The 16,126-nt window shown below is 41.8% G+C and overlaps 1 protein-coding gene across 5 annotated transcripts in view; it reads left to right on the forward strand.

Moving 5' to 3' along the window:
• LOC100770975 (partitioning defective 3 homolog B) overlaps positions 1-16,126 on the forward strand; it is a 1,032,377-nt gene that overhangs the window by 39,430 nt on the left and 976,821 nt on the right. Inside the window, exon 1 of one of the 5 annotated variants that reach the window (XM_035440980.1) lies at positions 14,975-15,651. The exons of 1 other annotated variant lie outside the window; for it this stretch is intronic. In XM_035440980.1, coding sequence (XP_035296871.1) covers positions 15,532-15,651 — 120 coding nt within the window. In that variant the 5' untranslated portion in view covers positions 14,975-15,531. Of the gene's footprint in view, positions 1-14,974; positions 15,652-16,126 lie in introns of those variants that run through there. 3 more of the 5 variants (XM_027397031.2, XM_035440978.1, XM_027397033.1) reach the window with 3 other exon arrangements.

A 16,126-nucleotide genomic window follows, 5' to 3' on the forward strand; every position in this document is an offset into this window, starting at 1 on the left:
AATCCCAGAAGCCAGTTCCCAGCTTGGGTGTCAGTCAGCACCGAGAGCATTTCCATCATTTCCAAATAAAGTCCTAAGGGATTGACTCTAACCCACTAAAACAACCCCGAAAGGTACATAAGTTTTATTATTAATTTTTATTAAGATGAGTGAATGGAGGCACAGGAAGTCTGAGCCACCTGCTTCAGATCCTATAGGGAAGGAAGGGGCAGAGCCCAGCTGAGAGCCCAGGTACCAAGCTCCATGGCCTGGGCCTGCAAGAGATTCCTCAGGCTTCAAGGTGCCATTTACACTGGATGTTCATAAAGTGGTATTTGATCACACGTTTCCTCCCTGAGGCAAACAGATGGAAATGCAACCCACAGTCAAGATTACTTGGTGAATATTAAGTACAAACAAAAAGGAATTAGTGTTTCTTAATGAAGGGTTCTTCAGCTGAGAGTGCTTGAAAGAGAGAGAGAGAGAGAGAGAGAGAGAGAGAGAGAGAGAGAGTTCCTCCACTGAGGAAAAGCACTAGCCAGAGGTGATAGAACAGGTTCTCTGGTCTTTCTTCCTCATTCCACCACTCACAGGGGTTTCTATTAACTCTTCCCTTTCCCTTGGGTGCTGAGGGCATTGACTGTGGCCAAGGTTTTAAATATGCTAATTGTCAAGCACTGACTGTAACTACATTCTAATCTGTTGACTATCTGGAAGCTTATTAGCCAGACTTCCCTGAATTAAGCTTCTGCTTTAGCTTTTAGCTTTTCTGGTCTCACCCTTTTGTGTTAATTTTGCTTAGTTTAACTATAAACTCTGAGATACTTGACCATACTTCTATATTTTTTTGTACCATATTTTTTAAATTAATTTTTATTTAAATTAAAAACAGTCTTATTTTACATACAAATCCCAAATCCCAGTTCCTTCTCCCTCCCCTCCAGTCCTCCATTCCCTCTACCATCTCCCCAACCCACCCCTCATCCACTCCCTAGGGTGGAGGCCTTCCATTGGGAATCATCAAAGTTTGTCACATCATTTGGGGCAGGACCTAGGCCCTCCCCTGTGTATCTAGGCTGAGAGAGTATCCCTCTATGTGGAATGGGCTCCCAAAGCCATTTGTTCACTAGGGATAAATACTGATTGCATGGCCAGAGGTCCCATGGACTGCCCAAGCTCCCCAACTGACACCCATGTTCAGGGGACCTGGTTCCCCAGCTGGGATCCATGAGCCCCCACTTGCTCAGGTCAGCTGTTTCTCTGGGTTTCCCCAGCATGATCTTGACCCATTTGCTCATCACTCCTCCCTCTCTACAACAGGATTCTAGCTCAGTGCTTAGCTGTGAATCTCTGCTGCTGCTTCAATCAGCTACTGGATGAAGGCTCTATGATGGCATTTAAGGTAGTCATCAATCTCATTATAGGGGAAGGGCACTTAAGGTAGCCTTTCCACTCACTATTGCTTAGAATCTTAGTTGGGGTCATCCTTGTAGATTCTTGGGAATTTTCCTAGTGCCAGGTTTCTCATTAAGCCCATAATGGTTCCCTCTATTAAGGTATCTCTTTTCTTGCTCTCCTTCTCTATTCATCCCCCAACTTGACCTTTCTGATCCCTGATGTTCTTCTCCCTTCTCTGCTTCTCCCTTCCTCTTTCTTCTACATCCCTCCCCCTCCCCCAGTGCTCCCAATTTACTCAGGAGATCTTGTCCTTTTCCCCTTCTCTGGAAGTCCATGTATTTGACCATATTTCTTATGGATCTTCAAAATCAGACTTACTCCACTGCTCTTCTCTGAGTGGGGAAACGGGGAATCATTCAAGTCAATGATTACCTGGCATGTCCCTGGAATTCAGAGCTCTGCTGTGATATTTTATTCCAATTATTTTATTCAAAGGTACCTGAAATCAATTGTTCAGAGATTTTTGTAAAAAAATATTTTCTTAAAAAATCTTGATTGCACAAAACCATTACAAATAAAAAAAGAAACCAACAGAAAAACACAGTGTACACAGAAATTAACCATACCTAAAGACCTTATAACTCAATGAACTTCTATACAGTTAGAGCAGTCATTTGGAATGGAAGCTGTGTTGCTTTGCAAGGGATTTATTCTTAAACTATTGGATGAAGTTTTATGCACTTATCTACCACTAAAACAAATCCACAACAGAGTTAAAACTAGAGATTTATCTTTATATCTTCTTTCATGATTCATGTTCATTACATGCACTTAGACATTCCTCATCCACTAATATTTAGCCTTTCCTATAATATTATATTGGGCTCACATTATCTGTATACACACACACACATACACACACACACACACACACACACACACACACACACACTACTGGCTAGATTTGGCATATATGACTGAGAACATGTGGTTTGGGAATTTGAAAATGTTTCTTGGAGCTGCTTGGGAGCAGTGGGTGACATTAAAAAACAAAAACAAAAACAAAAACAAAAAATCTTACGGAATGTAACCTGACAACAGGATCTGACTTTTCACATATTTCTTTTTTATTTATTTATTTATTTTATTTTAATTAGAAAGAAAATTATTTTACATGTCAATTCCATGTCCCTTTCTTTCCCCTCCTTCCCTACCCCCGCCCCAACTAACACCCTACCTATCCCAAACCCTTTCTGCTCCCAAGGGAGGGTGAGGCCTTCCATAGGAGGTCTTTAAAGCCTGTCTTATTCTTTGGGATAGGGCCTAGGCCAACCCCCTGTGTCTAGGCTCAGGGAGTATCCCTCCATGTGGGATGGGCTCCCAAAATCCATTCCTATGCTAGGGATAAGTACTGATCCACTACAAGAGGTCAAATTTGGACATAAGACTTCAGGTGTGAATTCTCCAATACCCTTTTCACAATCTATGCCATTCAACAACTGCTCTGAAGTCTGAGACTGTCTGTATATTCTTTTTTATTCTGTTAGCTGTGATAAAATACAAGGACCAAGGCAACTTATAAAAATGTGTTTGACTGGTCATGTGGCTTCAGTGGGTCAGAACCCATAGGGGCAGAGCAAAGGCATGGTAGCACGAATAGCTGAGAGCTTGAATCTCAACCTACAAGCCAGAGGCAGAGAGTACAGAGGGAATGGCCAAGTCTCTTGAAACCTGAGTTCATCCCCTGTGACATACTTCCTAACCCTTTTCAAATAGTTACACCAATTGGAAACAAGTATTCAAACATAGGAGCCTATGAGGGTCATTCTCACTCAAGCCACCACATATATAATCTATAACATACAACAGTATGAAAATTACAGCTATGCTTGGAAAAATAATGGAAATGCCAAATAGAATATAAAAATAGCACTTTTAAGTTGCCATGCTTATTTTAATATCCAAAAGATATTTTATATGAAAGTTTGGTCACTCTGAAACACAAGAACCAATGTCATGAGAAAAAGGGAAGTATTTCAAACAACCACCCTAGTCACTCTTAATCATCTAGTAAAGAATTGTAGGGCCCATCTGCTTGAGCAATAAAAAAGGTCTTATTATCTAATGAAAGTCATATGTATTGAGAGACAAAAGCATCCCAGAGATACTCAAGAAGCCTTTGTCCCTCAGGTAAGCCCAATGGACAAAACCAAATCTTGGATAGGTAAAAACAATAAGGGTAGTTCACAGTCCATAGCACCTATATATCCTGATGTGCCCTTCATGATGAACTTGTCACCTTACATCTGCTCTTGATTTTTGTCATCATGTCATCAATACTGTGAAAATGAAAAACACGTTATGTAAGAATAAGCATGGCACACTGATTATCATCCTCTTTCTCCAGTGTCCACCCTTACTTGCCCAATCCTCAGATCAAGGAGTTTATTGGACTCCTGTGTCTGTCTTTCAATGGGTTTGACCAATGACATGTACCTGTAGATCAAATGTGGCTGAATACTAGGCTGTGGTGAATACTAGACTAGCACATCCATTCTCTGAGTTCCCTTGCTGTTATGTTGTTACAAACTGGCTGCATCTCTGTCTATGACATACCAGGCAGTCTTTTTAATATTACTCTACACCCTGTCTTATCCTCTTGTCTCCACACTGTTGCCCACACCTGTGATTAATTCCTTTATTAAGGTTGAAACTCTTAACTAGTGTAAGTAGGCCATCAGGTTCAGTCTAGAAACCTTACTCATAGAAACATCAAAGCTAGAGACCACCCATTTTAGGTTGGATTATTTACAAGGAGTAATCTCAGAAAGTTAGCAAGCCCTGCAGGTGTGTGTGTGTGTGTGTGTGTGTGTGTGTGTGTGTGTGTGTGTGTGTGAGTGTGTGTGTGTGATGATTTAGGTAGGAAAATATAAAGGATGATTTTCTTAGGAATAAGTTTTATTTTACATTATCAGGGAAAGAGAAAAGGTTATCAGAGTATGAGGTAGAGTCTTGAAGAATGAATTATTGTCTGTCTATCTGAACCATAATTTAAGAAAAGAGTCAAAATGCTGGCCAGATAAGCATATTTCATAGATCCTTGCAATTAGTGCCTTGAAGACAAAATTATAGAAGCTTTCATTGCATTCAGCAAAATTGCTATACCAAAAAGAGTTTGAGAGTCAAGAAAGAGTTCAGCATGATTGCCACTCTTAGTTCTTAACTTTGATGTAAATTATAGTCTTAGACATGAAATAAGCACCATGCTCTCTGGCTATCTTTCATCACTCAAAATGTCCTTTGGGTAATTCTCTAAGGGAAGGGCCCAAAGAAGTTAAAAACTCTTATTGGTTGTCATATTTCAGAAGGGCTATCATCTCACAGGGAAAAGAAGAATGTGTTCTTGAAATTTTTACCAACAGCAGTATAAAAATTTACATGAACTCCTCTCTGGGTGTATTTTGGGAATCTCAGTCTTGGATGTCACCTCCTGAAGAAAGGCCAGCATTGCTTCTCTGGACTCAAGAAACACAAAATCCCACACATAGTAGTCACTTGATAAATATATACTGATAAACTGTTTCCCCTGTGATCACTATGGTTCAGTTTGTAAAGCTGGAGAGAAACAGCTGTCAAGAATATTTCCCAAATTTCCACAAACCTACATCAGGGAAGAGAAGGTGTGGATAATCCTGAAGGACCAATAGAGTCAGCATCTCATCTGCTAGACCAGTGATTCTCAACTTGTGGATCGAGACCTCTTTAAGGGTCAAAGGATCACATATTATATCAGCTATCTTGCATATTAGATACTTATATTACGATTCATAACAGTAGCAAAATTACAGATATGCAGTGGCAATGAAAATAATTTTATGGTTGGGGTCAACACAACATGAGAAACTGTATTAAAGGGTTGCGGCTTTAGGAAGGTTGAGAACCCCTGCTCTAGACAAAGAGAGGGAAGAAAGTGTTCTTCTTGATGTTTCTGTTAAAACAGTATGGATGGACCAAAGTGTTTGGCAGAGATCATGGCCCAAATAAACTATTCTGAAGCTGAATCACCTCCCTGAGAATAAGAAAGCCTAAAAGGTTAAGTTTACTCTGTTTTTGGCAAGTGATCAATTGTTTGCCACTAAGTTACTCCTTGTAAGTCTTACAGGATAATGTTGTCTATATAAAACCTACTCATATTATTTTTCTTCCATTTGCATTTATCTACTTTGTGGGTGTGGATATGAGTACATGTGTGCCACTGCACGCCTGTGGTGTTCAGAGGATAACTTGTGGAAGTGCATTCTCTCTTTCCTCCATGGAGATCCCAGGGATTGAACTCATATCATCAGGTTTGGTGGCAAGTGCCTTTACTCATTGACCCATCTAGCCAGCTCCCTATTCATATTCTTTATTTTTATACTCTGGAGTTGGGAGACCATTGTAAGAAAGTTGTAACAAATATGTATAGCAACAAGAGTGCACACTCTGGAAGGAAAATACTAATTAAATCAGGCTTCCCATTGGCACTGAAATAATGAAACACTTATAATGAATGTACATACAGGGTCAAATGAATGGCTTTCTCAAATATTTTATACAAAGGAATCATAACAGAACCCAGTCTTTCAAAAACTTCCATCATGAATTCATGGATTGATGTATAAAATTGTGACATATGAAATAAATGAAATACTATCTGATAGGACTGTAGTTAGGCAATTTTCGTATTCAATATTAATAGGATTTTTGGATTTTCTGCTTATAGTACTATGCAATCATAGCTAAACAAAATGATTAATTTGAATTTGATGATTGAGTGAGAGTAGGAATTTTTTTATTTCTTAAATGATTATGGAAATTAATAGCTATGTTGGCAATCAAGGAACAGCATGTAAATGTGGAAGTACTTTCTCCTGAGAAAAGCATCAGCTTAGCCTAGACTTATGAAAAAATCACTTTTCTGAATATATCAGTTTCAATTGAAAATATTGTGTGTGCTTTTCCTAAATTTGAAATACTAGTGAGACTTAGTATTTCTATGAATTACTAGAGAAGACTGCTGACCTTAGAACAATTATTATATTTGTTCTCAAATGTCCCCCTGCCATTTCCAATACTAATTGGCCTTCAGCCAGTTTAGGAAGCAAGACAAACTAGTGGAAAGCAGAAGGTCTTCTTCCCTCTCTCCTCCCCTCCCTTCCCTCCCTCCCCCCTCTCCTTTCATCCCTCCATCCCTCCTTCACTCCCTCACTCCTTCTGTTTATTCCCCCTTTCCTTTCCCCCTGCTTGTATTTCCCAACCTTTGTCCCTTGGGACAGTCCCTTCTCTGACCATGTTTCCAGCTTATGACAGTAGAGCTCAAGATGGATTCAGCTTGGGCCAGGCATTCCCACTTATGGGTTCTGCTTGCCACATTCTTTTCTTATCTAACTGGCCATGGAGAGAGAAACAGCTTCCTGCTGCGGTTCTCTCTACTTGTGTTCCCATACCCTGTTTGACTTTTCAGATCTTTCCCCAATAGTGTAATTAATTTCCTATATTCAGTTCTCTCTGTTGAGATGAGGTATGTTTCTCAGTTTGTTTAAACCTGAATTGTAAGACTCTTCTCTACTTCTCCCTCCTGGAATTGTAAAATAGAAGGACTGAACAAGCTGCAATGCTTGTTTGGGTAACTTATATAAGAGCTGGGGGGGAGGGAGTTTACAAATAAACATACAATTAACTTAAATTCAGTCTTGTGTTCATTTCTCCAAATTCCATCTTTTGGATTTTTGCTAACTCTTGCTCATGTTCTATCCCCTGTGTTTTTATATGAAGCTGTCAAACTAAGTGATAGCATGCAATGTTTTCTCCACATTACTCCTTTGCTCAAGCACACATAAGATTTCTCTTTGGTGTATGAGATCCAAATTCCTTAATCTGGTTCTCATAGCCTTTACTTTGTCATTTCCCTCTTCCCATATCTTCCTAACCTAATGACCTATGTTATGTTCCAATGTGGACTATCTGTTCCTGTCAAACTATCTTGCTTTCTATTCTTAACATTCAATTTCCTGTTCTCTGCCATGTGTCTTCTTTAGGGCAGTGCCACCCTTTCCTGCCTTGTCTTTGACATTGACGTTACCTAATACAGAATAAGAATATTAACTTGTTATCCACAATCATCATCCACATATGTAACTCTTGTGACTTTCTCCAAGAGTCTAATCTAAATACAGTTTATTTCCTCTTCATTTTAAACTGATTGGAATAATCTCTTACCATCTAATAAGTCAAACTCTAAATATATGATCCCTAAATTAAATATCCAGTCTTCAGCCTCCCCTTTGAAGCACACATTTTGTTGCTACAGCCCATTGAAAGCTTTACTTGGCTCTCTTACAGGTCTCCAACTTACAATGTACCAGCAGAAATTCTCATTCCTCTGTCATCCTCAGATCTCACAATTTTTCAAGATGCCTTTAATTAAAAGTTCTCTCAGCTAGTTTCCTGAATTACAAGATGGGTCGTTTTCTCTTTTTCCCCAGTCTTACTCTCATCGTTCTATGATAAATTCTGGTTGATCTCACAATCCAGCCTTCCTGTTTATCTATACTACCTTGGTCTTTGAGGAAGTGCTTCTGTAGACCATCATGTCAACCTCATCTCTCCATTCTCATCTGGTTCCTTAATGATCCAGGAACCAAAATGATTTTATTGAACTCCAAAAAGTCAGGACATTGGGGCTTGTCTTGTAATTCTTTTCTTCTAGATTCTTCCTGCAACTATTCATGCAAATGAGCTGTCTTTTTACCACATTGTTCTTTACCATGCAGCTTGCTGCTCATATCTTCCGTTGTAGTGCATTCCACTCTGCAAATGCCTTGTTCATTTGATTAGTCACTTATTATCTGTGTTTGTCACTGGAGCCAATGCTTCATAATCACCTTGAGAGCAGTTGATTGTTAATGTTGAATAAATACCATTGCATAAAGGAATGAATGGCAGATGGAATGAAGTCAACAGGGGCTTTTGTCTGCCTCCTAGGTTCTCTGCATTCCACCAAGCATAATGTGAGTATGACACTGTCCTGCTGGAAATAACTTCCACAGTTTCCCAGTTTTCATACTTATCATTTTAATACTCAGCCGGTCTTTTCAAGAACAGCAATTGTATTAGAATAAAGGAGCACAATTCAAGTTGAAATGAAAACTGTAGGCATAGGCAGACGAATGAGCTCTTTATCAGCATATTCTGCCTTATGATGGTCAAGAGCCTGTTGTTTTAACAAGAAAGTTATGAAAGCACTAGACTACGAGCCAGACAGTCTGGGCTCAGAATGAGTTTGGATCTCAACTATGCATCGGAATACTATGGGCTAGGTAATTTCACTAGCTCTCAATTTCCCCACCTATAAAATGAGAATGTAGCAAATAAATTCATGGTTCTTTTAAGCTCTATATCTTTATAGTTCTCTGGTACTAGAGAATTATTGCAGGATTCACTTTTGAGCATCAGATAAAATAATGAGTAGACTGTGGTGAAGTACAGTACAGTCTGATTATTTGGTTTGCTGTGAGCCTGGTGCCCTCATTACAGAGTTATTTCTTTTTGAGCTTTAAAAATTGTTGAGGAGAGTCATGATATATAGAATCTAACTATCTGGGCTATTTCTCTGTAGAAGACATCTCACAACTCATGAAAATAAATCATTGGAATTAATTACTTTGCTAGTAATTACCTGGTATATGCTAGCTAATTACTAGCAAAATAAATAATGCTAATATTAGGTGGGCATGGTGGTACATTCTGGTAATCCTCAGTGCTCAGGAAGTAGAGGCAGAAGGATCAGTGTTTCAAAGCCATCCTCAGCCTGGCTAACAGGAGACATTGTCTCAAGAAGAAAAGAGCAAATAAACAGTAAAGAAATGCTGATTCTGTAGGTAGAATAAAAGGTGGGGTAGGATATTTCTTGTTTACTATTGCTAAATATGTTACATATGTTATATATATTACAAGATTATCACATTTTACCCAGAGGGACAGAACCAGTGGACAGAGATCACGTAGTGGGTAAATAGCAAAAAAGTTTAGAACATAGTTTTACATAGCTCCAGTCTACTAGCTTTGTCTGAAACCCATTTGTATACAGAAGCATCCAGGGTCCAAGCTCAGTTCTCTCTACTGTCGGCCGACAGCAGGAATGCCAGCCCATTTCATCACTATGTAGACAAACATAAATGAGACACAGATGGAATTCTTCAACAAATTGAGCAGAAAGAACAGAAGTGAGAATTCACATGGTACCCTTACCTTCATTTACTTCCTTGGATAACTGAGTTTGTGAGAAAGCATACCTTGCTGTTGTAACTGGCCCCACTCTTTGAAGCATCTCAATGAGGCCCAGTGGTGGAAGGACCTGGTGCTACCATGAATTAGGCTCATAACCAGTAGTCAGCACCCATGGATCTTAAGAAACTTCTCAGAAGATCATATGATGAGGAATGACAACTAATAATGTCCAACTCTCAACACATCATAAGAGGTTTCTTGCTTTCATTTTATTTAATTTAGGAGAAATCATTCTATGATCCAAGTTCTTTTGAAGAAAGTGAGTTAAGGGAAGATCTCAGTGTCTAGAGAGTAGAATTCAGCCTAAAGAAGGGTACTTGATCTGCATCCTTTGTGGAGGTTTGCTGATCTATTTATAGAATAGGTGTAAGATAGACTGCTAGAAAAACAGATTGTTCCCAATGAGGGTAGTTCACTCCCCCTGGAATGTAGAGAACTTCTATTTGTACTTCCAGGAGAGCTTCAGAAACATTCTGTAGACATACTGAGTCATGCAGAAACAAAATTTGAGTAGACCAATAAAAGTAAAAAGTAAGATTGAATGAGCAATAAAAAGCCCACTAAAGAGATGCAAAAAACCAAAGAGCTTCTCTGATGAATTCTATCAAATATTTATAGAAGAATTTATACCAATTCTTCTCAAATTATTTCAAATAATTGATGAGGACAAAATATTTCCAAATGTGGCCTGTGAAGCTAATATTATTTAGATAGTAAACAAGAATCCAGCCAGAAAAAAATAGTTTTAAGCCAACATTTCTGATAAATATAGGTGCAGGAATCATCAATAAAATACTGCCAACTCAAAACCAGCAGCCCATTTAAAAGGTTATAATCAAGTAGGATTCACTTCAGTGATAAAAGGATGGCTCAGTATATGGAAATAATAAATATGATACAACACATCAACAGAATGGACAAAAATATTATTTCAGTAGACACAGAAAATGCATTTGATAAAATTCAATATTTTTACATGACAAACACTGAACAAAATAGATACCAAAAGACTATACTTAAGCACCATAAAGGGCTATAGATGAAGCCTATAGCTAAAGCATATTAAATATGAAAAGCCTAAAAGCTTTCTCTCTAAGATCTAGAACAATACAAGTGTACTGGTTGGTTTTGTGCATCAGCTTGACACAAGCCAGAGTCATCAGAGGAAGGAGCCTCAGTTGAGGAAATGCCTCCATGAGATCTAAGGCATTTTCTCACATAGTGTCCAACGGGGAGGGCCCCCAGCCCATGGTGGGTGGTACAATTTCTGGGCTGCTTGTCCTGGGTTCTGTAAGAAGGTGGACTGAGCAAGCCCTGGGAAGCAAGTGGGTAAGCTGAACCTCTCCACGGGCTCTGCATCAGCTCTTGCCTCTGGGATCCTGCCCTGTTTGAGTTCCTGTTCTGACTCCCTTCAGTGAGGAACAGCAATGCCTAACAAGCCTTTCCCTCCCTAACTTGCATTTTGCTCGTGGTGTTTTGTTGCAGCAATAGAAACCCTGAGACATCCAGGATGCTCAGTTTAGCTCTTTATATCCAGCATAATTCTTGAAATCCTATTCAGAGCAGCCAGGCAAGAGGAAGAATCAAAGGTCATTCAAGTTGGAAAGGGCACATGTGCTGGCTAGTTTTTGTTAACTTAACCCAAGCGAATGTCATCTGGAAAGAGGGAACCTCAATTGAAAAAAAAAAAAAAGGCCTCTATCAGACTGCCCGTTTTTTTGATTGGTGATTGATCTGGGACACCTAACCCACTGTGGGAGATGCTACCTGTGGGCAGATGGTCCTGGGTTATATAAAAAAAAGTTGAACAAGCAACGGAGAACAAGGTGGTAAGTAGCATTTTCCCACAGTCTCTGCTTTAGTTCCTGCTTCCCGGTTCCTGTCCTGGCTTCTTTCAGTGTGGGCTGTAAGCTGGAAGATGATAAAAACCCTTTCTTTCTCGATTTGCTTTTGGTCATGGTGTTATCACTAGGGAAGTCAGTCAAATTGCCACTATTAACAGACAACCTGGTCCTACATGTGGTAAACCCAAGACACAACCAGAAAATGATTAAAAAATACTAAATGAATTTAGTAAGTCAGGACACAAAGCTTTCATGCAAAAATCAGCATCATTTTTATAAACCAGTAGCAGATAATCTGACAAGAGAGTAATTCAATATGCAACAGCTGCAAAAGACTATGTAGAATGCATTTAGTCAGAAAGGTAAAAGTTCTTCATGGGAAGATTATTGTAATAAAGACATTGAAGAGGACACAACCATGCACAAGCAGAATGGCAGCCTGTATTTTTGTGTCAGAAGAATAAATACTGTGAAAATACGCATACTACCTAGATTAATCAAAACCTCAGGCTGCTGGCATAAAAACAGACACAAAGACCAAAGGAACAGAAGTGAACCCAGTCATGCATGACACATTGAGTTTTGACAAAGGTGCTAAGATCAGGCACTGGAAAAGGATAGCATCCTCAATAAACGGTGTTGGGGAAATTAGAAGTTCATATGGAGAAAGACAAAACTAGACCCGTACTTTTACCCATATTAAAAAATCTTAAAATGGCTAAATAATTTGTGCTAATGAACTATCAAACAATTAGACAAAAAAGAGGTCATGCTTCAAGATATTGCAATGGGAAGGATTTACTTGACTAAGACCTCAAAAGCGCAGGTATCAACCAGGACTACACACATGAGATTCCATATAATTAGAAAGCTTTGGCACCACAGCCATCAGAGTAAAGAAACTATCTGCAAAGGGGTCGAAAATGTTACACACATTCGCTCTCTGAGGTAATGTACAGCATTTATGAGGTACTGAAACAACAAAAACATTAATGATAAAACAACCACAAACCCAGGAAAACAAATGACAGATACCAATAGACATCTCTCAAGAGATGACATACAGACATGTAACATATTTACAGAAAAGCTGCACTCCTTTACATCCCGCAGCATTTATTCATCATGGTCAAGACAGAGGAGCTATGTTGACACTGTTCCCATTTTAATTGACTATAACGATTCTTCTAGGATCTCAAAAGGAAAGATCATTCCCAATTCAACAAGGTTTCTATGATAAATACTGACTGGTTATAACTGGTTCCCTGAAAGCCAAATAATACTTTTTGTCTCAATAGAATAAAAAATTGGGATGGATCACTGGTCAACTGCAGCTTAGCAATTACTATTGTTTAGTCAATGCACACCTCATGGTACCTGACATTTCCGACATGCTTTTCACAAGGCTGAGCAGTTTAATAATGGTGGCCAGTGTGACTGTCTCCAAAACAAATGGGAAAATATCACACCACGGGCAACGTTAATCCATCCAGGAGGCAAAAACAAGAAAATGGAGCCCTGGTCTAGACTCCTCCAGCGTTACTCAATCAAGGCAAATTATTTATTGTCTTCTGCCTAGGAAGTCCCAAAGGGCATGAAATATTGATTTAGGTGTTTGCCGGGCATGGATGACTGTGTTACTCTTCTTAATATATGATGAATTGTTTCTATGTGTGCTGTGATGAGGCTGAAAAGCAAGTTAAACATGGTTATTTAATAAACATGAAATATAAACACTAAACCCCATTCCCAATTACTAATGTGGGGTCATGAAAGTTCATTGGATGGTGCACCGGCATTGCTCACATCACAGCCTAGCTGCAGGCTTCTATTACCTACTGCAGGCATGAACTTTACAGCATTTTACAAGACGTGATTCTAATCTTCCTGTGAGTGGGACAACGAGGGGTGGGGAGCCTATGTGTTCTACATGGCTGACCTGGTTCTCAAAGCCAGAAGGTTGGAGGCTCTGTGTGCTAGAGGAGAAGTTACAGTAGGCTGTAAAGAGGAGCAAACACTGGTCCTGGTCTCTGTGGAAGACCAGTTTGGTGCTACTCGTAAGGAAAGGGAAACGCAAAGGATGCAGGAGGTGCTTGTTTCATCAGCTGAGAATCTTTGCTCCGTCCCCTCCTACACAAGGTAAATTCTCAGAACTAAAGTGAGGCTCACTCATCAACGACCAGCGTTTGTATTTGCTTGGTTCTACTACTTCCTGTGGAAGATACACAGAGTAATGTCTGTGAGACCACTTCATTGTGAACAGAAACTATTATTAGCAATATAGTTAATAGCTGGAGAGAGTCCCTGAAGACACTTGTGATCCCTACTCAATGGATCTGTTCTTTGGTTCAATGACAAACAATGATTCTGTCTTTGGTTTACTTAAATCAGTCTCCTGGATTTGCAACCATCCTAGACTGTCTACTGTGCTTATTTTTTCAAGTTGACTTATATGGCCCTCTTTGTGGTCATTGACCTTATATAAGGTGCTTACATGGAACACATCCAAAGGTATATTAAATGTACCAAATCCACTAATTTAAGACTTTAAGCAATTCAAGTTCAGTTTAATTGACATCTGAGTAACTCTGGGAGAAAATGGTGGATCCCCTGGGGATCTCACTAGGTACACTGAGTCGCCATGAAAACTGCCAGGAGACACTAGAGATTTAGTGAGGAGGACATGCTTTCTTTCCACTATAGCAGCCCATGGCCTGCTCAATCTCCGAATGCTAATGTTTTGTTTCCAGACTTTCAGTGCTGGGGATAAAATCCAGGGCCTTCCAGTCTGAGGGAAAAACTCTACCACAGAGCTACAGCCAGGAGCCCAAGCACAGCACTGTTCTTTCTGCAATGGTGAGGAGGTGGGGGAGCATTTACCTTCCAGCTCAAAGGAGCTGTTTATGAAACAATGAAGGGTACAGATATTACTTGTTGATCAGGCTGTTCCCCCATGCCTTGTGTTCAAGTGTTCAAGGATAAGCCCTGGAGAAATCTCGAGTCAAGGGTGTTACTTCTTTTCCTAGTCTAATGCACAATGGGAGTCACACACCCTTCAACAGGAAAAGTGTTCCCTTTTACATGCTATCATATCTGGACTTCGGGTGTGATCTTTGGTGCAACACTGGGCGTCTGCACAGTGTCCTTAAAAGTTTCTTACAGCTCAGCTCTCTTGGGTAACTTCAAAGCTCTGCCCTCAGGCGGTGCCCACCTCTCAATACCAGCAAACTACCGCTCAGGTTATTTTAGAAGGCGTGGCAAGAAGCACCTGCTCCGTGAACCTCGTTCCAACTCTTATTTTAAGGGAGTTGTTCTGTCATTTCCTATCTATTCCAAGTGTGCTTTATGAGATCCGGTTTCAATTCCCCAGTGGTAGCTCCCAGATCCCATTACAATTCCCGGAGCTCTGAGTATGTGTGAGTGAGGGAGAGAGCCCAGTGCTGGCACTAGGCTCCCCAAGGTTCAGTTACCCAGGGTGGGTTCCCGAGCCCGGTGAAACTCAGCGGAGCGCTCTGTGGCCCGGGAGCGCCGCGGTCCCTTTAAGAGCCGGGCCCAGGCTGGCCCGCGGGCCGCGGGAGCCCAGAGCGCCCCGCGCGTCGGAGGAGTTGAGAGCCGGCGCAAAAGTTTCCTCCCAACTCCGGCCCCGCGCGCCGCCGCCACCGCCCACTCCAGCCCGGGGCCTGGGGCCGGCCCTGCCACGGTCGCCAGGGCCACCGCCAGAGGCAGGGCCGGGCCGGGCCGCGCCCGCAGTTTCACTTTGGCGCGTGGAGCCTCCGCCTGCGCCCGGCCGACCCGCCTCGTCCCCGCGCCCGCTTCCCGCCCTCGGCCTCCCGTGGGGCTTCAGGGGTGCAGTCGCGGCTCCCGGCCCCGGAGTCACGCGCGGGGACAGCGGCGTGTCCGCCCCACGTCCCCCGACGGAGGGGCTGCGCCCGGGGGTCAGACACCTGTTCGGCCCGGCCCCGCGCGGGAGCCCAGGGGCAGGATGAAAGTGACAGTGTGCTTCGGCAGGACCGGCATCGTGGTGCCCTGCAAGGACGGCCAGCTGCGCGTCAGCGAGCTCACCCAGCAGGCACTACAGCGGTACCTGAAGACCCGGGACCAGGTGAGGGGTGCCGCAGGGGGCGGGGAAGCTGCGCGACAGCGGCGGGGATCCGCAAGCGCCCTAGGCCACGCACCTGCCTGACTCCCCGGACCAAGTGGCGCTCTTTATGGCACTCAGATCACCCCAGCGGCGGGTGAGCGCTGCCTGCAGCCACAAGTTTTGCAGGCTGCTAATGTAAGGGACCCGGGAAGCCCTGGCTTTGCCACTCAGAACCCTGGAAGGAATGGAGGCTCGCCCTGTCACTTGAGGGGTCCTCACACCTCGGCCATCTGAGGCCTACTTCCAAGGCCACACACCCAGGCTGTCCTCTAAGACAGCCCCAGGCGTTTGAGTCCTAGGGCTTGGGGAGCTACTTGAGAATACTGTGATGTAACCAGTGCTGCTCACCTAAAGTGTGATTTCTGACCCATTAAGTCCCGCCCTAATGAGGCACCTTGGGGATAGAGCATTGATTGGCTCAAGAAACACCTCCAAA

Source organism: Cricetulus griseus, chromosome 2, assembly GCF_003668045.3.
Source record: "Cricetulus griseus strain 17A/GY chromosome 2, alternate assembly CriGri-PICRH-1.0, whole genome shotgun sequence".
Classification (NCBI taxonomy): Eukaryota; Metazoa; Chordata; class Mammalia; order Rodentia; family Cricetidae; genus Cricetulus; species Cricetulus griseus.